General features: G+C 38.0%; 1 protein-coding gene across 3 annotated transcripts in view; it reads left to right on the top strand.

The window, feature by feature from the left end:
* IKZF2 (IKAROS family zinc finger 2) overlaps positions 1 to 27,074 on the top strand; it is a 97,609-nt gene that overhangs the window by 15,217 nt on the left and 55,318 nt on the right. For 2 of the 3 annotated variants that reach the window (XM_039362214.1, XM_039362216.1), the window contains exons 2-3: positions 12,311 to 12,580; positions 22,041 to 22,208. In XM_039362214.1, coding sequence (XP_039218148.1) covers positions 12,331 to 12,580; positions 22,041 to 22,208 — 418 coding nt within the window. In that variant the 5' untranslated portion in view covers positions 12,311 to 12,330. The remainder of the gene's footprint in view (positions 1 to 12,310; positions 12,581 to 22,040; positions 22,209 to 27,074) is intronic. The other variant, XM_039362215.1, reaches the window with a different exon arrangement.

Raw genomic sequence — 27,074 nt, 5'->3', positions numbered from 1 at the left:
TGTGGATGCCCCCAGGGTGACTCCCTGGCTGGAGTGCGTCTTGGTGTGTAGGGTAGTTCTCTGCCCCATGAATTCTTGTTTGGAGCCCTTGCGGAATCTCGGGATGGGGGATCAACAATCTCCTCAGCATTTGCAGGCTCAGGACAAAACAATTTCTATGTACTTTATTTTTGCATTCTCGTGGAAAGACAATGCTTGAGTGTCAAGTAAAATATCTGATCTCTACCACTTCTTATTCTTCCTTTTAGTATTACAAAATAATTATAAATGATTTTACTGAAAGCAGTATGAGAGCCAGTATGCTACAGTGGTTATAGCAGCAGGTTAGAAACCAAGGGACCATGAGTTCTAGTCCTACCTTAAGCACAAAGGCAGCTGTGTGACCTTGAGCCAGTCACTTACTCTCAGCCCTAGGTAGCAGACAATGGCAAAAACTTCAGAAAAATGTTACAAGGAACTAAAGGGACTTGTCCAGGCAGTTGCCAGGAGTCAACACTGACTTGAAGGCATAAAACAAAACAGCAGGAAATGCTGTATTCACACCTAAAAATTTAAATAATAGAAAAGAGAAGTGCATCGACAAAGCGTGCTTGTCATCAGATGTAATATAAGGTGATATTTTATTTTTTATGTCAACAAATTTAAGAGCATCTCTGAATTTAGAGCTTGATTTTGCATAGTACAATATGAAATGTATCCATAGACATTTACAATATGAAGTGTATTCATGAGTATTTTCTTGAGTTCCAGTTGGCTTTGTTACAACCAACCTGCTTGGGTAATCCTGTGAAGCTGATAAATCTTGAAAAAGTGATAGATGCTGTTCTGAAGATTGAAAATAACCTGCTTCATCTAAGGCTGCTTTGGGTTGTTGAGAAATGAAACTTCTCATTTATAATATGGCCACAATGTTTGTAATTCTAGGGTTTGCAGAAACTATGAAAAACCAAGAAACTAAGAAAAAAAATCAAAATATATCAGTCTCCAATGAAATTCATTTGGAATTAACAAATTATGTCTTCTGTCCTGCAGAACCCATTGTGCAATGTTGATCTCAGGATTTCTGTTTGGGGGTTTTCATGGGGTTTTCTAATACTGTGTTTTAAATGGCACTTACTTATATACCATATTAGTTGAATCGAAGTCCCAGTTTGCTAAAGGAAATGATAGTAAAATATAATTTTATGCAAGCCTTATCTCTGTATCCATTTTTGGAGTTCACTGTATTGTATATTGACCTTTCAGTGACTATTCTGAATCTTCGGATGATAACAAGTTATCTTACAGCATTAACAGATTATATTGCTGAATTTGTGGCATGTTGTGCAAAAGTCAGTAACTTGCTTCTCATGACTAGAATCTAAACTTTACAGCTCTTTCCAGAAATTCCAGTGGGCTTTGGATTATTTCTTTTCTTATAGCCTCTCATGCTGCATAATAAGCTACATTTGAAATTAGGATTCTTAGGAGGAATTTATAATTTGGTACACTACTCTGGGATTATGCTTTACTCATAATATTAATGTGATACAATTGTGTAATATAATGTCTGACACCATCCTAAGAGAGAAACAGTTTTACAAACCATAGTGGAACAGTTTACCTTTTGCACTAAACAAAAACAATGGTACTGTAACAATAAAATAAAAGCATTATATGTGGCCTCACATGTTTCCTTCAATCTTGTCTTTATCAGGCATAATTCATAGTTCATGTGCTATTGAGAGATGCCTGAATGAAAGTTATGCTAGATGTTCAAATTCATAACTACCCATTTTGTGGGGAAAGCTTAACCTTCATGATCTCTTCCTCACTCTGAACCTGGGGCATAAATAACCAGGGAATATTATACTTTCTGTTATTGTGTCAAGGTTCAGTCTTTATGGAATCGGGCACATTTGTCAAGAATCATGGACACATTTAATATATCTGTTTCAGTGGTGGAATTACATATGCTGTTGGGAACTTATAATTAAAATGGGAATCCTTTGACTTTGGCATTATTATCCTACGGGATGAACTGCTGTGACTGCAGTTAGAAAACTTCTAAATTTTAACGAGTTTAACATTTTAAATAAGCAGTCCCTCCATTTTCCTTGACGAGCAAAGAAAACAAAAACAAAAGTAAACAAACAAAAAAACCCCCACCTTTACTATGTTAGGAAGATGCTTAGTGTTCAGCTTGCTTCTTGTTGTATTCAGCAGCCTGGAAGTATACTTTGGGAATTCCTCCATGCAGAAATATAGAGGTTGTCCAATAATTGGTACTTTGAACTGTTAGCAGATTGAGAGATCTAGATCATGTACTGTACTTAGAATTTCTTAATTTTTTTCTAATAAACATTCAAATTAGCGAAGGCATAATTGCTGATGAACAGAGGAGATGAATGGCAATTATTTCATATGAGCAATTCAAAAATATTTTCTGTGTGCTTTTTCCCTTTGTCTTTCTTGTGGTTTAAAAATGCTAATGTGAGAAAATAAACATAAGCCAAAGATGTTGGATGAACATAGCAGAAACAACAAGTTGATACACAGATGTATAGATTTAAAGAGATACCACCATGCTATTTATTTATTCCAAGAACAATGGTAAAAACAAGACAAGTTCACAATTTGAACTAGTTTATATATATATATATGTGTGTGTGTGTGTGTGTGTGTGTGAATAATATCAGTAAAAACACGCGATATGGAGGTAATGATCACCCAAAAAAAGGGGGGGAAAGTTCCGCTTAGCCTAAGAACTTGTGATGAGGGGACGAACAGTGATGCATATATAGGAAAGGGAAGCAGGAAGAGGATGGACATTGGTGCTGAGGATATGTCCAGAATGCAGCCCAATCAGCTAGGACTGGTAACGAGGTCCAGGAGCCGGATGCAAGCGCTGATTAATCCTATATAAGTTTCTCACATTGACTAGCATTGAACCCTGACAATGTTGATAGTTTTTCGACGAAAGCTTGGTAATTTATTAAATTTTTCTAGTATTGTATTCTTCCTGGTGTTCATGTTTTTATATATATATATATATATATATATATATATATATATATATATATATATATATATATATATATATATATATGCTATAAAATAATCCGAACACTAGGATAATACTAAAAACAAAACTTGTTTAATTAAAGCTAAGTCTTTCGTCAGTCAACACTACCAACATCATCAGAGCATACTAAGAGGACCCTCCGTTATGGAAGCAACCATCCGGTGGTCCATAAAATCAGCTGTATAAGAACATTGTTCAAACGTATCGATTCCCACTGCAGTACAACCAGGACCAAAATTGAGGAAAGGAATAATCTGTTTCAGACTTGCAAGTATAGTGGTTACCCCACTGGATTTATCAGGAAGTACAGTAAACTGTACAGATCCCACAAAAACTTGCAAGAAACTGACAGGACAATACAAAATGTGCGTATCTCCCTCCCATACATTAATGGTGTATCAGAGGCAACAGCTAGAATATTGGCCTCCTTTAATGTAAAAGTGGCCCATAGACCAGATCAAACTCTATGATCTAAGATCATGCACCCAAAAGATCCACTCCCCAATGAAGAAAAATATGCAATAATTTATAAGATTGAGTGTAAGGACTGTTCCTGTAACTATGTTGGAGAGACCATAAAAAAATTAAAAACTAGGGTTCATGAGCATGCACTAGCGATCAGAAGAAAGGAACAGCATTTCCAGATTTGTGCCCACATGAATGATCATGGGCATGAATTTGACCTTAATAGTGCACAGCGCATATCTAGGGACACTACTAAGGGGGGCTGTCTACTTAAAGAAGCCTGGCTTTCTGATGGCGACTCCATCAGTCGCCATATAGAGCTTTGCCCAGCATACCAAACATTTAAGATATGGGAACAACAACACCTGAATCCACAACAAAGACAATTGGCACATCCCTCACAAAATCAGAGGAAAGAAAGAATAGAGGAGATAACCCATCCACAGGATAAAGAACCTATAAGAACAGAGAAGGAACAAGAAACATTCCCCCCTAGGTATCCCAGATAAGCATATTTCAACTCACCCCATAAAAAGGGGAAACAACGATAGGGGTGAACAACAAAGGGGGTTGGATGATAGCCCACAGGACACCTGCTTCACGATGCCTGCGAACATGAGGGGAGAGATAGGTTATCCTACCGATGTGAATAGGAAAGGAAAACAGAGACCTACGATGGAAAGTGATGTGGTGAGGTCCCGCACGTGTGCAAAAAGAGCAAAAGAACTGATGAGCCCAACGTGCGAGCAAGTAATGAAGAGTCTCAAGAGGAGGGGGACAACTAGAAGTGGTACAGCATACTCACAGACACCTGAGGAGGAAAACAGCATCCCTGGGTGGAGGAATGTGTGCAGGAATGCAGCCGTCAGGGACTGCGCCGATAAACGTCCGGACCCGCTTGACACACACCCTCCCTCGAACACACGCAAGCATAGCCAGTCCAGGACCACGGAATGGGGCTAGAGAGGATGACAGATGTGAGAGTGGGCGAACAGAAACGGAGAGTGGTTGGATCCAGGAGGAAGGAAACAGCACCTTCGGAGGGCATCAACACAATAAAGGACGTAGGCCCTTTAAGAAACCAGATGGAGAGAACGGGTGGACCAGTAAGCAGGTCAAGGAGCCGAGCGCAAAGCCGCCTGGCAGCATAAGAAGGACTCCCAGCAATCTTGCATCATGCTCTGATGATATCGGTAGTGTTGACCGACGAAACACTTAACTTTTAATTAAACAAGTTTTGTTTTTAGTATTATCCTGGTGTTCGGATTATTTTATAGCATGGATTTACTCAGGATTCGTATTTTTAGCATAATTAGAGACCATATATTAGAGACCTAGAAGCACGAAGCCGAAAACACCAGCCTGAACATGACGAATGGGATTTTGTCGAAACACTTCCAATTTTATGCGGGAGAAAACCCGAATAACCAAAGACCTACATACAAACACCCGCGAAAACCTCAGAAAACACACACACACACACACACACACACACACACACACACACATGTATATATATATACATACACGCTGGAAAATTTGCATATTGTCTGGGCCACCTTGTGGAAGGTAGCCCCACAACGGTCAATTCTGCAGAAGAATTCCTCAACAGAATTAAGACCCTTAAGGTGGAGGATGATGAGAGGATGGTATCGTTCGACGTTACCTCCCTCTTCACCTCCATCCCCCAGGACTTAGCTATTTCAGCCCTGGGAGAGCGCTTGAGGAATACAGAAGGGAGCCACCACCAGGACTCCCTTCAGACAGATGACCTCCTGCGATTAGTGGAAATATGTCTCACCACCTATTTCACCTTCCAGGGCACCATCTTCGAACAAGTTAAAGGGACACCTATGGGCTCCCCCATTTCTAGCACTATAGCGTAAATAGTACTCCAACAGCTAGAACACAGGGCTATGGCCTTATACCAACCCAAATTTTGGGTTCGGTACATGGATGACACGTTTGCGGTTGTTAAAAAACAACATGTAGCTACCTTTATGAGAATACTTAACTCGATCTGCTCCGACATCCAGTTTACAGTGGAGGAAGAAAAACAAGGTCACCTAGCCTTCCTGGACGTGTCAATATACCGTCAGTTGGATGGGACATTACTTACAGGGGTGTTTCGTAAACCCACCCACACGGACAGAATACTCCACTATAGGAGCAACCACCCCGTATCTCATAAAGCTAGCTGCATTAAAGCATTGTTTAAGCACGTGGACTCCCACTGCAGCACTGAGGAGTTTAAGAAGAAATAAAGGCAATACCTTTTCCAGATTTGCCAATGTAATGGGTATCCTTTGAGGTTTATCAGACAGTACGGTCTTACACCCCAGTCCCGGAACAACCAAAAGAGAGAGGAACCATCATTACAAAGAATGCGTGTTTCTTTGCCATATATTAATAACGTCTCGGAGACAACAGCCAGACTGCTGGCCCCCCATGGAATAGAAGTGGCCCACAGACCCAATCAGACATTACGGTCCAAAGTCGTTCGCCCCAAGGACCCACTCCCTGCCATGGATAGATCAGCAGTAATCTATAAATCAATTGCAAGAATTGCGATGGCAACTATGTGGGTGAAACAGCTAAGCGTTTAAGATCTCGCTTGCATGAACATCAGTTAGCTATAAGAAGGGGCGAGCAGCATTCTCAATTGTGGATGCATATGGCACAACATGGCCACCAGTTTGACTTTGTGAATGTTTGCATTATGTCTGAGGATGCCACTAAGGGAGGCCGGCTATTGAAAGAGGCGTGGTATTCCAACAAAGATGTGGTTAATCGTCACATTGACTTACATCCAGCTCAACAAGCATTGAGGAAATGGGATTTTAAACACCATGCCAATTATTATAAGCGGCCTGAACAATGCTTGCACAGCTGTAAACGTGACGGGATACCTGGCCTCCATCCTGAACAGATAGATGGAACTTTGGCCAACCCTCTACACTCCAGGGACACCCCCGTTTCGCCCGATCAACACCAATACCACTCTAATGAACGTCTGAGGAGGCTACCACTGTCAAACACACGTAATCATCCACCGATGGAAGACCTCCCCCTCCCCCAATATCATCATGATAGACCCCCACCCCCAGAACTTAACAACAACTGTGGAGAGTGTGGAAGATCCAGCATGAGGAGCCTGCAGCCTGACGCTGTGGGTAGAGGGGAGAAGAAGAACGAAAGCATGGCTCGATTGCCTAGGCATACGGTGAAAGGGAGAGACACGGAATTCTGCCTGGATTCCCTGCAGACAAGGAATACCCCCACCAACAATACAGCCCCCTCCCGGGACGAACACTTTGAAGTCCCCCCAAAGACGAGCACAGAAGAGGGGAGTGAGAACGCAGGGAATCAGAATGCAGAGATCTGGAGACCTGGTGTCCGCCTGAATACCGTTCCTATCAGCAATGGGGAAGAGCGTGCGATAGGGAGGAGGGATGAATTGAGAGACGGGGTAAGCACCCGATCACGCAGCAAACAAATGGAACGGTGGAGAACTGTCGACACGAAGATTGCCAGGACAGAGGAGGAGGGCATAGACCCCCAAATATGTAACACCCGTATGAAAGTTACTCATGACAGTGGAAGAGTGAGAAGAAAGGGTGTGGAGCAGGGATTGGGGAAAGCGTGTGTGGGGGGGAGCGTCGGTGAGCCCAGGGAAGCTTGTAACACTGATAGAGGAGAAACAGATGCCCCCAGGGTGGAGAATGAAAACAAAAAGGGGAGGAGGGTCAGTGCTATGGAAGGAAATAAGGATAAAGGGGTGGTGGAGGAGATGAATACCAGTAATGAGATAGTGGAAGGAATGATCCGGAAGAACCATAGAAGGAAGCGTAAGGAGAGTAATAAAGAAACATCTGGAACACTAATTAACCGGCCGGGACCGGTGACGCGGTCCATGAGCCGGGTGCAGATGCCGGCAAAACCCATTTAAGTCATCATTGTTTACTGGCTCCTTAGCCCTGATGATGTTTGGAGTTTCCAAACGAAAGCTTGGCAGCTTTTAGTAAAGTATATTTTTATATTTATACTCTCCTGGTGTTCGTATTTTATTTGTACCATATATATATATATATATATATATATATATATATATATATATATATATATATATATATATATATATATATATATATATTGAAATACCATCTGTCGCTGCAGACAGAACAATATAAATGTAAGCCTGGATGGGCCAAAGCCCCTGTTCTCCCCTGTCCCTCCCCCTCCCCCGTGACAGCTATTTATTTGCAGATTTTCAAAACTGAATAATAACTCTAGGGCTTACAATAGATTAGGGTCCTCTGCAGAAACATGAGACAGAAAGGACACTATGTATTTTGTTCTACTATTCAATTCTTTGGTCTTTCAGTGATTGGCGTGTTTGTTTGTTTTTGCTGCTTCTTTACATTTGAGTATCCTTGCGTTCCTTTTACTTATATAAGTATTATACTTATATTAATAGAAATCCAAATTGCTTTAATTTCACCAAATGTTTTAGTGATGAAATGTAGAGCTGTGTACATATTTCAAAAAAAATCTTCAATTATGGCAAAAGTATCAGGAAAACTTTCTTCCCAATCATTTGCACAGCCACAATAAAATAAAAAGAGATGAGGCTTAAAACTTTTTGAATGCTTTTATTCACAGCTAAGGCAATAGACAGGTCGCGTGGCATGTAGTCCTGAGTGTTTGTGCAAACCGGTCACTTTTTTCAGTGCTGTTGTATCTTCAAACAGTCACTAAATGAATGATTGTAGGTCAAGAACTACCTGTACAGAATAAACCACACTGTGACATATAGGCAGGCTATGGCCATATATAATGTTCAGTGGGTTTTTAAAAAAGTTCTTCAAATGTACATCTACACTACAATGCCTTTACATTTGATATTGTTTTCAGGATATAAGAGTCAGATTGGGTCAAGTGAAAGAAAAGTTTATTCCATTGTTTGCTTTTTTATTTGATATTCCATTGTTTGCTTTTTATCTGACCCTCTATGAGACATTTTTATGAAAGGTGGGATACAGATGGAATACGTAAATATGCAGTTCAGAGTTACTTAGATAGTGAGATGGGTGGTATATACATTTGATTAATAAATAAAAATAAATATATCAGTAGCCTCTGGTGTACGGGTTGGCTGTAATCTTCTATCTACCTCCTATATGGCTGTCCATCCTCTAATGCAGAATTCCCAAGCCAGCAAGCTGTTTAAACAACACTTCTCCAATGCATCTGTTTCTCCAGTTCTGCTTCAAAAGAGGACTCACAGGCTCTTCTATCCCCCAGCATATGCCTGCTCCCAGCAGTTTGTCAAAGACCTGTTTTGAGATTTTCAAAACCAGTTTGTGGTGGGGAAGCAAACACACAATGAGCATAATTACTATGTCTTTTCCTCAGCACAAACTTCATCATCATTATTGCTGATGGGAAAAGACTTTATATTTTTTCCAGTCTTGAACAGGATGGCTACTTATTTGCTGCTTTTATGAGTGAGTTAGTGACAGTCTAAAGTGTGGGTCTCCACACTTGGCAACTTTAAGACTTGTGGACTTCAACTCCCAGAATTCCACAGCCAACCATTGCTGGCTGGGGAATTCTGAGAGTTGAAATCTACAAGTCTTAAAATTGCCAAGTTTGGAGACCACTGATCTAAAGACGTCTGGGAGATCTAGGTTAAAAAAATACCTCATAGTGAAGGATTACTCTGCAGGTAGAGGGAGCAGAGGCTCTAGGCCTATTTTGCTCCCAGAGATTTTGGTCAAGACTGCTCCTTCTCTACATTTGCTTTCTGGGCAGAGCAAGGTTAAGGACTCTCTCCTTATCCCCTGAGATCTTGTGGAATTTTATCTGCATGCGGGAAGACCACCCGCTCCTGAGGAATTCTTAAGGGATCGCAGTGATAAGACTTGAATAATTTTTTAGTCTCTTGAATAAAATTGATTTTAAAATGTTTAGTTTTGACAAAAACTGTGAATGTTTATTTCTTTGACTGTACTACTTTTGGAAATATGCCTTAGAAATACCAATGTTTTACAGATGTGAAATTTCCAATAAATTTTGGACCTGCTTAAACATTTTCTAATGCAGGAATAAATAGGACGGATTAAGAGATATCAGTGATACAGGGTGTGTAAAAATGAGATGAGTAAATTCAAGAAAAATTAGAAATAGGCAAGTTTTTAAGTAAATTGAAGTCTGATTTATTTCCCAGTTTTTCATTGTTTTTAAAGATTGGCTTGGTTAAAACTCCAGTAAAGCTATACCTGCAGTGTATCAAGTTAGGCTAGGCAGAAGAAATTACATAACTATTTGTAAAGAGTCAGGGTGATCTCTTCTGTAGCAGCATTCCCCTCCTTGGAGAGCTGCCATTTTTTTCTTTTAGTCCCAGAAGCAGAGGAAATGTTCACACAGCAACAAGTGCTCATGGCAGGTTCCTGGTGATGTTAAGTCAGAGGAAAAGGACAATAGGGACTAAAGTTATTTTCTGTGGAGTGTAGAACTTAATCATTTCTACAAAAAAAGTAGAGTATGAGAAAGAACTACACCTAAACATCTGTGTAATTCAAAGCAAAAAGTCTTTTGTTTTATTGATTATTCTTAAGTGCATTCTAGCCAGGATTGAGAAGAAAAAATTAGTATTACAAGTTAAGGAAGATAGTGTTAAAAATATTTGAGGTATGCAATCGACGTATTGTTGGCCCTGTTAATTGTGGACTTCTTTCCAAAGGACAAATATAAGAAAGTTTCTGAAATCCCAAGCTTGTTGTTCTTAAGAAACAAAATAAGAAAATAAATGTCTTTCTTGTCTAGAAAAGTATTCATTTCCTTTATTTTTTATTTAATTTTTTTGCATGCATGCATCTTATTTTATATATAGAGAGAAAAAACTGTACCAATAAAGTGTTTCAACAATTTGGATTGATTTTGAAAGAATAGTTATTTTTATTAAGATTTCCATTGGGAGGGATAAAAACCCATGTTGCAGGAGAAATGGCTCAAGATCAGTCCTTTGAATCTCCCACTTAAAGTGATTTTTTGGTGTGTTAGAGTAGAAAGAGTCTGCTTTGCCTAAAGAGTTGTTAGTGAAAATATAACATGATTCAATATAACGCAACTTGTATGTTTCTATACAGCAAAGCTTGTTCACAAATTAGCTGGGTTGATCTGAATTTGAATTGATTCACAATCAGTTTGTAAACTGGTGCCCATTAGCATATTACTCTTAAATGGATTACTATTGAATCAAGTATTAGAGATAAAAGAAACGCACTCATGAGATTTTGACTATTCTATACCTAAACAAAATTTGAATCCAGTTCCAAATTTAAATATTTTTTTCAAACGGCTACAAAAAATGTTTATCCTGTTTTTAAACTAATAATAATATTAATATTATTATTGTTATTAATAATAATACCTTTTCTTAGATGGGATCAACATTAAAACATGGTCACAGATTTATTATTTAAATACAAAGACAAATGGAATACCTATTTGAAAAGATATGTAATAGCCACAGCCTTTTTCTCCTATTTTAAAAGAACTCTCTTCTCTTTTAAATTTTTGCTATTGGATGATAACCTAGCTGAAAGAAATATTATTGAATGAACGTTGAGCAAGGAGGGATGTCATGGGGTCATAAAAGTATAATTTGTCTTGAGATCAATATAGATTGCTCTTAACAATTAGATTAGTGTCCTAGGCCCCCTATCTCAGCTTGATTATCAGATATGTTGATGATGCTCTTAGAATTTCTATCTGTTATATACAGAATATTAGCTACCCCCATTGTAGCCACCTTGCATCTGGCAGTGCCAGTTTGGGAAAGTCTGTCTAAGGGAATAAAGAAAGGAATCACAGGGAATTAATGGATCTTTCAAATTTAACTGGAATACCAAAGTCTCTAGATGGCAACTAGGAATGGGGAAACGGTTTAAATTTATCCCCTTATAGCAGTCCAGATCTCCTTAATCAGGGATTCTTGTAATAGGACATGCTTGTAACAGTAATATCTTATGGACTGCTAGTCTTAACTTACTGTTGCCTGAAAATATGCAGTGCCTTGTAGTACTGAGTTATGGCTGGGCCCTACTCAGACAATGTCTTTTCTGATTTTTTCTTCCTAGATCAGTGACTTAACAAACCAGCCCTATTGCATTTTGTTGGGATTATTGAAGTTAATAAGTATGATAAAAAATAGGAGAGCTAGTTTGATGTGGTGATTAAGGCACCAGACTAGAAACGGGGAAACTGTGAGTTCTAGTTCCAGTTTAGGCATAAAGCCAGCTGGGTGACCTTAAACCAATCACTTTGTCTCCAGCCCTAGGAAGCAGGCAAGAGCAAACTACTTTCAAAAACTTGGCCAGGAAAACTTCAGGGACTAGGCCAGCCATGACTCTCAGGAGCCAAGACAGACTTGGAGATACAAATGATATTTGCAAATATTAAAAAATAGCAACAGCTCCTGGTCCTGTGTTTATGTCCTGCTCCCTGATTCTATAGTTATGTCCTGGCTTGTTCATATCCATAAGCCCATAATGTGCTACACTCTGCAGAGCAAGTTTGTAAGTTAACTAAATATTTCAGAATTTTAAAGAGTCAAGAAAATCCTTTATAAACCATATTTTGAAAGTGAGATTAAAATTAATGCAATAGTATACTTGTGTATTATTTTCAAAAATGAATGTAAGGGAAACAGAATTATTTTTAATATGATGTTTCCTCCTCCTCCTCCTCCTCCTCCTTTTTCTTCTTCTTTTGCAGCAAATTCCATAAAGCGGGAAATGCAAAGTGATGATGAGGATTCTAACAGAAAACGTCTAAAGAGGGAAGATGGGATCATTGGGCAGGATGAAGGGAGCAGTTTGGAAGAGCCCCTGATTGAAAACCAGGAGATTGGGGAGAACAGAAAAATGCAGGAGCTGTCAGGCGAGGGAGGAATCCGGCTTCCGAATGGTAAACTGAAATGTGACGTCTGTGGCATGGTTTGCATTGGGCCCAATGTGCTTATGGTACATAAAAGGAGTCACACTGGTAAGCAGCCAAAAGAAAAAAAAAATGTGATGACTGCCTTTGGCATCTGATGTTGATATTGCCTACGTCTGTTCTCTAGTATTTCTCAGTTCATCATTGATAATCATGTGCAGTAATGGGAAATCCTTTCTTTTCAAACTGTGCTTACTAGGAAGTAAATATTAAAAAACATACTTTTATGTTCTTATCTCTTTCACAGTAATATTTGAGAAATGATAACGTCTATATTAAGTCTCCTTCACTATGCAGGTATATACTAAATTGGCTGTCTTTAAATATGAACCTCTATTTTTATTGATTTTACAAAATCCTCCCCTTCTATCATTTCTGGAGGCCACTTGGTGATATAAAATATTTAATAACATTAGAATATCCTTCACAAGAATGTCACAGAGACCGGTAACAGATCCAGCATGGAAACAGTCTACCAGCTTCTAGTCTCTATATGCCAAGTAGTCTCCATTTTTAGAGAAATCTGAATTTATTGGGGAACTGTCAAGAATGGCATATGGTTAGGGTAGACTCACAAATCAGATTTTGGTATGTTGCAGATCCACAATGAAAAGTATATTCATGTGTGCAACCCCCCCCCCCCATCCTTAAAAATACCAAAAGCTACCGTGCCTCAAATTGATTAACAGATCCCTGTCCACTGAACTCTGGGATCAGTTTGCTTGGATTTTCTCCCCTGTTTTGTTAGATATTATAGGAAGGATCTAACCTGTAGCTGCTTAACTAAATACAACCTTCATCTGATGCTACCAGTGCATCTTCCTTGTACTTCCTGGACTAAGATAGTCACTCTGCTATCAAGAAACCAGGATTTATTTTTTCAATTTCAGTGTTTAATATGCTTATGGAGTGAGAAGACTCTATCCTTACTCTATGGAAATGTTCATAAAAAGCACACCATAAGGGAGTTGATGGGATTTTCTAAATGTAGATATGTTTGACATATACTTATAATGCATTTTGCCCGGTAATAATTCCACTCCAATAACTTGTCTATAACTCGTTCCTGAAAGTGCTGATCTCTTCAATGTTGTCTGAATAGCATTTACAAGGATTTCATTCTTTCCTTGCCATTCACAGAAATATTGCAGACCCATTTGGCAGGGGCCATGTTCACTTGGTCTCTTGTATTCTGCTTTCCTTTCATTTCCAGTGTAAGCTGCTTTCCCAGACAATGTCTTTTGCTCTCTTCCTCCAGAACTTTCCTCCAGAAATGCAGAAACAGCTTCCATCTTTCACACTTTAAATATATTTCTCCCCAATAACTTCTATTTAGCAAGCTGTTGTGTGAAGAGCGAGGAAGATTTGCTTTATACATTGATTAATTGCTTATATGGGAGAATAATCTTTCTCTCAACATTCCCTGCCTCCACATATATTTGGCTTCTCCTTCTCTCTTTCTTTTCCTTTCCTCACAAGAAAGAAGGGAACAAGACTAACTCCCTTTGTTTTGTCCCCTGGAGGCTGATTAAGGTGAGATACAAAACAACAACAAAAGGGCTGTGTTGACAAAGGAAATTGTTGCAAGGAAAGAAGAAGAAACCAGAGTAAGGTTTTTTGTTGGGGAAGGATGGAGGTTTTCGGGGGGGGGGGGGCTTGCAGATGACCAGGCTTTATCTTAGCCAAGTGAAATAAAAATTAAGCAGAGCATGAGCAGGTTGTTCTGACTACTTAAGGACAGATGGACACAACTAGAATGGACAGGTTTGCTTTTTTGTGGGCAGATAAGACTTGCAGAGAGCTAGTCACCAATGTTCCCCCTTTGTAATCATTTGATTAGTAGAGAGTGCCTCATCTTCCCCCTCCCAGCTTTGCAAAAACCTTCTTCACTTGTAAAGGAAATAAAATATTGGGGTGTTAAAACCAGTTTTAGCTGGTACTGGAGCTGATTAGAATGGCGTGCTAACCCAAATTTTGTCTATTGTGGCTGTTTTGCCCAGTCCCCTTCCAAGTGATCAGCAAGACTGCCCCATGAGTTTACTCCTGTGTAACCTGGCTACCTCCCTGGCTAAAAACAAAAGTTCCCTGTTTGCACCACACCTAATGACTGCAACAGGAGGAAGCTGAGACAAAGTGGAATGGTAAGACCCAGGAAAATCATCAATTACTGGAGGGACAATTTACTTTTTTTTTTTTTGCAACTGTGCCGTTTGGAAAAATCCGTAGTCAATTCTATTTTAAAAACTGTTTCTAAGACCTGCTGTGGGAGTGAGGGACCTATAGGAGATTTAACTTTATAGATGTAATGATTGGTCTGGTAGGGAATAGGATCCATCTGGTCACTTCAATCCACACATTTCATTAACAGTGTATCTTTATTGGTGTGCAGCCCATCTGACAGGACTTTGCTTGGAAATGAGTTGTATGTACAATGATCTGTCACCCTCTTTCAATAATTTAACAATACAGAAGGCTGCATACCTGAAGTAGGAAACTCAAATTAATTTTATTGGGACTGCTCAACAGCAGAACATTTCTACAATAATAACATACCTTCCTGAAAATGATCTCATTTCCCAGAGCAGTCACTCTCTCTATTTGTATCAAGGATGTTTTTGTTTGAATTAACAAAGTTTTGTATCAAGGAATTTCCACCGTTGTATAAAGGAAAGTCCCAAGTGATAGACCTATTTTTCAAGAAAGTAAGATTTCATCCATAATAGACCATCTTCTTAATTCAGCTATCCACTGCTCCTCCATCTTATTTAGATTCAGCTTTTATTTGTTGGATCATATGTAATTGATCATAGCCTCTAAGAAACTGTAAGCATCTGTACTTTCCTTGATTCAGATGGAGATAAAGTTGCATATCATTTTTTTTATTAAAAGTTTTACAAATTTAATACAATATAAACCCCTCCTACCCCTTCCCACCCCACTTCCCAGAGCTGATTACAGGGTAACAAATAAACAAACATAATCTAACTAACATTAACCAACTATACTATCAATCAAAACCATAACACACTTTAATTCCTTTTCAAAACAAGTATTAACAAATTATAAACAAAAATAATAATATAATTAAAACTATTAATAATTATCTAAAATCTACTCATATGCAAGATAATACAGTACTTTTCAGTTTCAAATTTCTTTTGAATGTAATCAATCCATCTTCTCCAAACCAAATATATTTTTCTTGTGAATGGTCCTTCAAATAGGGGGAGATTTTCGCCATTTCTGCTAAATTAGACACCTTAAGTATCCATTCTTCCATAATAGGTGGATAGTTTTTCTTCCAATATTGCCCCATTAGTAATCTTGCAGCTGTTATAAGATTCAACATCAAATTGATTTCTTTAACATCAAAATCTGCAATAATACCCAACAAAAATAACTACGGAGTAAACTTTATCTTTCTCTTAAAAATCTTTTGAATATTCTACCAAATCTTAATCCAAAAAGCTTTTATATCTCTACAAGTCCACGAAATGTGAAAATAGGTTGCATCTAGACTTCCACATCTCCAACATTTGGGCTGTAAATTCGGATACATGCGGGACAACTTTTGGGGATCCAAATGCCATCTATAAAACATTTTATAAAAATTTTCTCTTAAATTTTGCGCTTGAGTAAAATTTACATTTCCAACCCAAATTGTCTAAGTTGCATATCATTTTTGTGTAGTATGGATGGCACCATACTCAAAATTCCCGATTTCTTCCTCCAGTGTTTTATGTGAACTTTGAGTAGCAAGAATAAAAGATAGCATCCTATGTATAAACAATAATAAATTCTTAAGTTACTCTCTAATATTGGTCCAGCAGAGAGGAATGGAACCTCTGATTTCTTCTGGCTCCCAAATCACTGAGACATCTATCAATATTTCTTTTTTTTTTTTTTACAAAATTTTATTTATAATACAATTAAAAAACATTGAATATAACATGACATTCCAGTATATACATTCTTATCCAAATATTCCACATTTTACAATCGATTCTTCATCTCTAGATATACATCTAAGTTTTATATACAGTACTTATTCTAAAATAACATATATTTCTATCTTAACACTAGTCTTTAATCCCAACCGTCCTCCTCGAATCCCTCCAGCGGTAAAATTTATCCCAGGTTTCAAAATAAACTGATCCACATTTGTCTTTCAATACCATTGTGAGCCTGTCCATTTCTGCACATGCTAATATTTTATATAGTAACTCTTCCTCTGTGGGAATTTCTTTGCTCTTCCATTTTTGCGCAAATGCAAGCCTAGCTGCAGTCAAGATGTGTAACAGCAAATAGATTGTTCCCTTATCGTATTTCTCTGTAGTTATTCCCAACAAGAAGAGTTCAGGTTTTAACTCTAAGTCCAATATTAATATATCTTTCACCCAACTTCGTGTCCTGTTCCAATACTCACGAGCCTTTGGGCATTCCCACCACATATGGTAATATCTATCAATATTTCTTATTCATTAGTATCAAACACTTTTGAGAAGTCTAGAAAGATTAACATGGTAGTATCCCCTATCCTTCTGCTTTCAGAGGTCACTGTCTTTCATTGCTATATCCAGGCACAAAGCAAGAGTAATTGGCCTCTTTCAGAATAGTGACACCTTGCTTGTCACAGTGGATATATTTCAGTGGGTAGTAGAAAAATCATAGGATCCAGCTCTAGATCACAGCACAGCCTCTTTCAGGATATCAGCTCCTTGCATAAAGAGGTATTGTTTCTCGCCCATCTGGCTACTCTTTCCTACCCACCTTTATCAGCTGAAATGGGCACAGTTCTAGAGAATGAAATGTCCTTTCCTTGATTCTCAATATCTTTCCAATTGTATAGGACACCATTGATCTGTAGTGGCATATTATACAGTAGCTTGTTTTTAGCATTAATTGGCAGCAATCAGCATCTGAAAAATTATTCTGCGTATTGTAAATATTAGTTATGACTGATTCTGTTCACAGAAAATAAAAAGCCAAATTGCTTCCCCTGACTGTGTGGGAAAATGTAATTACTAGGAAACAACAACACAATGTTACATCCAACATTAAGAAACCTAGATCTGGCTATTATGGTTTGAAGATCTGGTTTATAAGAAGAAAACATGGTAGCAGACATTGTGCAGATATAACATTAAGCCTGTTTCCATACAACATACCAAATCACAATTTACTGAATAACCCATTATTGACTAGATTCACACAGCATATCAAACCATAAACCTAAAGTTTACAAAATGTACTGGCCAGCTATACACAATATGTCAAAATGTAAATAATTTCATTTGGTGGATATGTGAATCAACTTAACTTTTCTATGACTGGGAAGTTCCAGAATCCGAGGAAAGCTCAGTAAAAGTGATTGGGTTATCATCAGGATAGGCAGCTTTTATTTGTATACTTGCTTATTACCTCTAAGATTCTCTAATATTAGGCCTTTAAAAAAAAATAAAGTGGGGAAGGGGAGAGAAATTCCAAAAGCCCACAAAGGATTAACAAGCAAAAACAAGAGAGAGAAATTGAGAAGTGAAGAATATCCAGTCTAGAGCAAAATAGACTGCATATTTTCTTGAAAAGACTAAAAATGGCTCAGAAATAAAACACGTGCTTTGTATATAGAAGACTGTGGGATCAATCTATGGTATCTCTGTTAAAAAGGATCCCAGATGGTGAGGGAAAACTCTTCCTGAGGGTTTGCAAAGTTGGTGCCATTTATAACACATAATACTTAACTTAATACTCAGCTCTAGTGCTTCATCTCACAATAATGTGGTTTCATACATTCAAGAAAACATTTAATTGTTTGGATGTTTTCATGTGGAGAGCAGTGTTACAAAGTAATTGTCACTAATGTAACCTGGATATAAAACATAGGAATTCACTTTAAAGCAGTTTCAAATTTTAGGTTGTGATATACTGGCAGAGATAATTTGGACATTTTATACTTCAGGCACTTCAGCATTTTTCTAAAGTAACATTATGATCTTAAAAAAAGAAAGAAAGATTATATAAGCAGTGCTCTTCTCAGAGCCATTACATTTCCTCTATTGAGGAATACTTTTTTGTTCTTTTTCAGAATAAAGCAGTGGCGCATTGACTATTCAGATGTTCTCAACCGTACAGAAATTATTTCTGTTTTGATGTAATTTTGTTCTCTGTTTTTGCTGACCCCAGGCATTGCTTAGATGTTTTATCAAATGAAACTATCCCTTTATGGAAAAGTAGTTTACATGTTTAAGTCTTTTAGTTTAATTTCAAAAAGAAAATAGTGGCTATTCCTAGGTAAAAGGTAGAACTTTCAGTGGTGGGATTCAGCCAGTTCGCACTACTTCAGCAGAACCAGTAGCTAATTTTTTGTTGCCCAGGCCCAGAATGGACTTTCAGAAGTAGCATCCACACAGAGAACCGGTTGTTCACATATTTGAATCCCACCACTGAGAACTTTATTAGTAGTATGGTAACACCAAGGAAACTGATGGGCTGGCAGGGTTGTTGCAGACAGTGATCTAAACATACAGCCAATGAAGTATCTGATTTCTGAGATGGTGGAATGAATTGGACCTCTTTCATCTACAAAGGAGATACCGCATTATTTAGATTTTTTTAATCTCACCTTTATTATTATTTTTTTTATTGAAAAATTTTATACAAATTATTACAATACAATATCCCTCTTTCCCTCCCCCCACCCTAACCCTAAACCCCCCTCACTTCCCAGAGCTGATTACAGGGTTACAAATAAGCAAACAAATTCTAACTAAGCTTATCCAACTATACCAATAACCAAATCCATAAAATACTTTAACTCAAATACAAGAAAATTTTAAAGAAAAACAAAAACAATATAAACAATTCCCACTTTAAACTATAAGTTATTCAAAAACTAAATGATACTTTCTAATCCCATATTTATTCTGTACATAATTTATCCATCTTCTCCACACCTTTATTATTTTTATCAATAATTCAAGGTGATGACCATATCTAATTCTCCTTCCTCCTCTTACATTCTAACAATAACAATCTTGTCAGATGGGTTGGGATGAGAGAGAGTGACTGACCCAAAGTTATCTAGCTGACTTTCATGCCTAAGGTTGGACTGGAACTCACCGTCTCCCATTTTCTAGCCTAGTGCAATAACCATTAGGTCAAATTATTACCCTCTATATAACCTTCTTTTTCACTCATCCATAGCTAAGATTCTGTCTAATGTGCTAACTTGTTTACTTTTGCCAAAGTTTATCTTCTAACTGCTGCCTGGCAGAGCCTGTTACCTCAGAACTCTTATCCCCCTATTGAGCTCCAAGTGTAAATTACTGCTGAAGTAACACACGAGAGCTATTTTGAAATATGATTGAAGGATTTCAGAACTGACATTACACACACATATTACACACAGCTCACACATATACACATACACACAGAGATATCTACACATGCATACATATACACACACCCATACATACCTTGTAACTATATGGAGAAGAATATGTTAACTACCTTTCATTTTAGTCACTAGTTGTTTGCATTTGAATCAACCTGGAAGAAATAAAACAAGTTTATTACACATCCCTTGCCTAGTCTCCTGGAAGCTTTTCTTTTTAGACTTGTGGTGATGTAACACCCCCAGTGTAAACAGAAGTAGGCAGTAATTGTGGTTATGAAATATAATTAGCTGCTGAGCTGCTGCACTCTGGCATGATATTAATATGCATCATGAATTATTTCTTAGCCTTTTGTGAAACCTGTATACAAAATTCTACAAATAAGTTTTGATATATAGGTATTGATTGGGGCATAGCCAAGGGTATTGTGTCAATTACTTAAAACCGTCCTCAGTAACAGAATGGCCAAACTGTAATTTTGAGTCATCTTCCAGAAACATTCAATACTCTGAACAGTGAAGTTCTTCCTTAGTTAATGATATTAAATGATTGTACCTTGAAAATCTGAAATAAACTCTAATTGGGGGGAACCAAAGGATTAATCAACTTAGGAGAAAACATACAGGCTGTGTTTGGATCCTTTCTGCTTCTGTTGCAGAAAACCACAGAAAACCTCATGCCATGCAACGTATATCCTTCCTGCCTGATTCAGATCTACTGAATAGCAGTCTCCTCTCTCTCTCTCAGCAATTGGTTCCATAGACAAATTCTTGTTACCCTTAGGAAGTTTTTTGTAATATTCAATTAGAATTCACTTTGCCAGTTATTATTCTATGACCTGCATCCTGAATCAAAATATCCTTTTTCTTTCAAGTATTTGAGAGAACACACCCAATTTCTTCCTTCTGTCTTCATCAGCCTAACCTGTCCCTGATTGTACTTGATGCCCATTCATGAAATTTATCATTTTTAAAATCCTTCTTAAAAAGGTATTCAGAGCTGGTTATTCAAGTTTGAGTTTAATCAATTCAGAAAAAAAAATAGGTTGTGGATGCAACTTAAAAGTGCTTTTGTTTTCCTTTCATGGTACTAGCTCATATCCAAGACAGTACATTAGGGTTTGACAAAACTATCAGCTACTTCATTCAGTATGCTAGGGTGCCACTATTAATAGTCATATGAAAAGCTTTGCAGATAGTTGAATTACAAATGTAATTTGATTTCTAAAATCTAAGTTTACAATTTAGTTTGAATTCACAAGAACTGAAACTACAACCTATTTTAGATTAGTATTAATTAGCATTAATTATATTTAACCTGCTAACCTGTAAAATGTACAGCTTCAGATTGCTTAGAAGTTACTTCACTGTTCCCTCATCAATATACCTAAATTATTTAAGAAGAACAATAATATAAACAACAATGTTCTTTCTTTGCAGAATTAACTGACCTGTTACTTTGTCAGTCACATCACAACATTACAGAAGAATGTTTTGACAGTTATAAATTGAGGATTCCCTCTGCCATATTTTAAATGGTTCTTTACTTGCAGATAGAGAAATGTATTTGGCCGTGCTAATGTCTGCTTGAATTGTGGAAAAGAATTTATCATTGATGAAGCTTAAAATGCCTGTATACAATTCTTACATTTGCAGTTTTAATTTTGTGGCAGGAGATAATTTAATTCTTCATGATTTTCAGATGATTTTGTAGCTTTTTCTTGGATTCTGCAAGATTGTATGAACATAACATACTGTACTTAATTTGATCATTGGTCGTCCTAGCTGTTTCTGAGCTTTCCTTTTCTACAGTTGACAACTGTCCTTTCCTTAACATAGCTCTTGTCTGCTTCAAGTATTGCAATTGTCCCATTTAATTTAGATGCCTACAATAGCTGAATAATGAAGTCATGGGGCTTGATTATCAGATAATGTGGTTTGAAAAAAAGGCTACGAAAGAGCTGCTAAGGCCATTCTAGCTGCTATGAATTGCTTCCTTATTTTTCAGATGGTCGTAATATATGTCGAGGAAGAAGATTTTTCAACCTATCTAGCTATTAATGATCTTTCAATTAGTGTTTCTTAGTGTTGTTTCTCTTCTTTCATCTGCTATAGGTGAGCGTCCCTTTCACTGTAACCAGTGTGGAGCTTCTTTCACCCAAAAGGGGAATCTACTGAGGCACATCAAATTACACTCTGGAGAAAAACCATTCAAATGTCCCTTCTGTAGCTATGCCTGCCGAAGAAGGGATGCCCTCACAGGACACCTCAGGACACACTCTGGTGAGTTTCTTGCATTTTTGCTTTTAGCACTAATGCCAAACTGAACTCTGCACAACAGTATTCTTTCAATCAGTCAGTCCACGTGTCAGTCCATCTGGATCTATAAAGTCTTCGTGGATTGAGTGTGCAGGTTCTGGGGCAGCGTGATTTTGTAGCTCTGTGCTCTGAATTTGTTTCTAGGCACAAATGTCAGAGACTGAGACTTCTCAACCTATGTGCTCTAACATTGAGCTTGGTATATCTCAGAACTCCATTAAAACTGACTACTACTTGAAAAGAGGCTTATCTCTTATTTTCTAATTACAGTACCCTAGTGTTATAGATGAAATTGGATCAAAACTGAATTGGGAATTGAATATTCTTCAAAATTCAGAATATTACCTGGAAAACCATAATAGTTTTCCCTATATTCTCAGAACTAAGAATGAGGATATATCTTTGTTTTACACTTTTTATATTTGCTCTTTCATAATGTAATTACATTTTAATAACTTAATTATAAGAAATAAATCAGCATGACAATAACTTTTTCAGGCCAAGAATAATATAAAAGTTCACAAAAGATTAAGCTGTTTTTCAATTTCAATTTTCCCAAAACTCAGTATAATATAACTTTGTAAACCATGATTACTACCTGCCAATTTTTTAAAAAGCATTTGAGATGGAAACTGATCCACAATTTTGCTTTTATTTTTTTGCAAAATGTTCCATTTAGAGTTCTTGCAGATATATGATGTCATGATTCCGACTAATGAAACACTTCAAAGAACTTCCAGGCATTTTATCCTAAAAAAGTATTTTTATTTATGTGACAAAATGTCAGCACGGGCATGATGAAAAGGAATACTAAGATCTGAAATTCCCACCCACCGAACAATTATTTTTGCTAGCATTCCCCTCCCTTATTTTGCTGTCATGATTTACGTTCTCCAATTAGTTTGAAGGGAAAAGGTTCTCTTCTCCTCTTTCACGGGCTTTTCCCTCCTCCCTCATTCCTCTCTGAATTAACTCTAAAAGTGCCAGACAGTTCAGCATAATTTGTCAAAGCAAGAATATTCAATATTAGCAGCGTTGACATCTGAAAGAAAAATGTTGGGCAATTATCAGTCTATCAGTGTTTAAAGTTTTTTTTTCCTTGAAAGGAAAAAGAAGATATAGTTCTGAGAAAGATGGAAGGGTTACAAATTGATGATATTGTTACCTGGAGCATTTGTAAAATTCAGTGAATGAATTACAGTAAGGTGGTTGCGTGATAATTGCCTCTCCAAAAGTACTTCCAATACTTAGCAAAGGAGTTGGAATAAATTCTGCTTTCTCCAGTACAGGAGATGGATAATCCACCGATGGGTTTTCTCTGTCTGCCTGCTCTTGAGACCAAGTAGCCAAAACTTGACACGCCCCCTCTTCCTGTAGCATCCATTCTTAACTTGGTCTCTGCTCCGGAAGACTCGTTTTGACATTGGCTCTCAGCTATCAGGTTAGACAAAGCAACCCATTGATGAATTATCCTTAATGATTGGCTTCCCTCCTAAAAATTTTGCCCTATATAAAAAAATTTTCCACATGCCTTTTTGAGATCATTCCTGATTTCAAACTAATTTTAAAAAGGGGGTGTGTGGGGGGAAACTTCCCCACAGATCCCAGCCATCCCCAGGGCTCTGGGGGTGGGAGGGGGGAAAGAAGGCATCAGCAGAGACCACTTGCTGAGCCTTTCTCCCCAACCTCCAACAATTTTTTTCCCAATTTGGGGGAAAAAATAACAAGCTCCAGGTCCGGATTCAAACTTGAATTCGGATTGTCGGAGATTGCCCCAGCAGCCTAGGGCAACCGTGGGCGCCATTTTAGTTGCCTTTTAAGGCAACAAAGGCAATCCTCGGCCCGGATGTCCCAAAAAACAACGAAATAGGAGCGCACAGCCAGCGCTTCAATTTCAAATTCCCCGGGTGCCAGGAACTCCCTGGAGGCCACGGAGCCTGTTTTCGGAGGGAAACGGGTCATGGCCACCCTTTTAAAACAATAAAATAAATAGAGCGCAAACAAGCTCCACAGGCAACAAGCTCCACAGGCAAATCGGAGGCATTTTAAAGTTCCTGGAGGCCACGGAGCCTGTTTTCAGAGGAAAACGGGCCGCGGCCACCATTTTTAAAACCGCAAAAATCAACGGAGCTCAAACAAGCTCCACAGCTAAACCGGAGGCTTTTAAAGTGGCGGAATAGGAGCGCACAGCCAGTGCTCCATCCACGATCCCTCCAGGCAGCAGGAAATTCCAAATTCTCTTAAAACAATATACCTAATTTTGCTACAAGGCCTAAGAACAAGGATACATATACATATATTTAAAATAATAATAATAATAATAACAACAACAACAACAACTTGACGTGGTTGCGGGGCTTGTGTACTCTGAGGAAGATGAGAGCTATGCCAGAGGTTCAACCATACTGGACAGGTCTCATCAGAGGAGTCAGACAAAGAGTGTCTCTCCCATAAAAAATATGGTGAGACGTAAATTGCAGAATGCCATACCGGCTCGGACGTCGCCCGGGTTAACAAGGTCCGCACTAGATATTGGAGTTCCTGGATATCTGGTGAAAAATGGGTTACAGGACTCAGGACTGTTGGCTGAGCAACCAGGGCCAGCAGCTGCAGAACTACTGGAAGAAAAGGTGTTTACCCGTCGCAGATACACAGTGATTGAAAACAAAGAAATAATGATCTGTTACTACAGATCAAGTCCAACAAGAAGAGGATATCTAAAACGAATGCACCATTTGTGGAAAGAACAACATCCAGAATCAGAAATAACAGAACAGAGACTAGCAGATCAACGCCGATTTATAACACGAAATAAAGTATTCACAGAAACAGAATTGGACGAACTGCAAAGGTTTACCCAGGGCAAAGAAATCAAAGCCTTACCAGAAGTAATTCAGAATGTAGAGGCAAACCAGGGGGAGTTGGCATGAAGGAATCCAGCAGAGATATACAACTGTTCTCATTTGGAAACCAGGCACCTCTTCCTCAGGAAGAACAAAACCCTCTAACTAAAGAAATAAAAGAATTGAAACAAAGAATAACTGAGCATCTAGAACAGCACAAAAACAACAGAATAAGGCTGCCTGCATTGAAGCTTGTTCCAAAGAAACAGCTAGCACAAGCATTAAAAGATGCAAATACTGCAATATCAAGTATAAGCACCAATTCACTGCAAGAAACAAACCAACTAATGTACAGCACAGCTGCAGTTATAACTGAATACCTGGGATGCAAAATCAACAAAGAAGAAAAACAAACAAACAGTGCACCAGAAAAATGGAAGGTTAGACTAGAAAATAAGATCAGCAAGTTAAGATCACATGCAAGCAAGCTAGAACAGATGAAAGAAAAGAAGCTGAAGAACAAGAAGACCAAAGAATACCTAATCAAGAAATACCACTTAGAAACAAGGAAGATCAAGGAAGCACTGGAAATAATAAAGCAACAAATAACAGCTATAGCCAGGAAAATCAGTAGATATGAAGCTCGAATTGCAAACTATAGGCAGAACCTCCAATTTCAATCCAATCAGAAACGTTTCTACCAATCCATCAATGGAGAAACTGCAAGGAATCAGTCAGTACCTGACAAGGAAGAAACAGTGCAGTTCTGGAAGCAGATATGGGATAACCCAAAGAAATACAACAAGGATGCGGCTTGGTTAAAAGAGGTGGATGCAAATAAAACAGAAGTTGAAATGAAAGAACTAGTAATAACAACAAAAATGGTAGAAAAAAGAGCAAAGAAAATCAAAAATTGGTCAGCACCAGGTGAAGATGAACTGCATGGGTTTTGGTTGAAACATCTAACTGTTATACACCCACTCATTGCCAAACAGTTCAACAATATACTACAAGGAGGAGAAATTGAAAAGTGGCTAACAACTGGGAAAACCTACCTAATAATGAAAAATCCAGCAAAAGGGGCAACTACAGGCCAATTACCTGCTTACCAACAACTTTCAAATTACTAACTGGTGTAGTAGCTGATGCAGTGCAACAGCATCTAGTTGAAAACAATCTCTTTCCACCTGAGCAGAAAGGAAACCGCCCCAATAGCAGAGGAACAAAAGATCAACTCCTAATAGACAAAATGATCTTGGAAAACTGCAAGAGAAGGAAGACCAACCTGAATGTGGCATGGATTGACTACAAAAAGGCATTTGACTCTCTGCCACATGATTGGATAATAAAGTGCCTAGAAATAACAGGAGTCAGTAGAAACATCAGAAAATTTGTGCAAAGATCGATGGCACAATGGAAGACACAGTTGCAGATCAATGGTGAGAGGCTGGGAGAGGTTAATATCAAGAGAGGAATATTTCAAGGAGATTCATTATCACCATTACTATTTGTTATTGCACTGTTTCCTCTGTCAACAATACTGAATAACTCAGGACATGGCTATCAAACATCAAAAACATCTGCCAGACTATCCCACCTCCTTTATATGGATGATCTGAAGCTGTATGGAAAAACATCATCTGAAATAGAATCGCTGCTCAACACTGTCCGTATATATAGCCAAGATATTGTAATGGAGTTTGGCTTGGACAAATGTGCCACACTTACTATCAAACAAGGAAAAATAATGAAAACTGAAGGAATCAAGATGCCCCACGAAAATAACATTAAGAGTCTGGATGAGGAAGAGTACTACAAATACTTGGGTATCCTTCAAGCTGACAACATCAAGCACACTGAAGTCAAGAAAAAGATTAGAGGTGAATACATCAAGAGAGTGAAGAAGATCTTAAAGTCCAAACTCAATGGAGGAAATACCATAAAGGCAATCAACACCTGGGCAATCCCAGTCATTAGGTACACAGCT

Source organism: Crotalus tigris, unplaced genomic scaffold, assembly GCF_016545835.1.
Source record: "Crotalus tigris isolate CLP2741 ecotype Arizona unplaced genomic scaffold, ASM1654583v1 scf7180000019380.578012, whole genome shotgun sequence".
In the NCBI taxonomy this organism is placed as follows: Eukaryota; Metazoa; Chordata; class Lepidosauria; order Squamata; family Viperidae; genus Crotalus; species Crotalus tigris.
The sequence above is the reverse complement of the archived record's forward strand: the minus strand, read 5'-3'. Positions and strand labels throughout refer to the sequence as shown.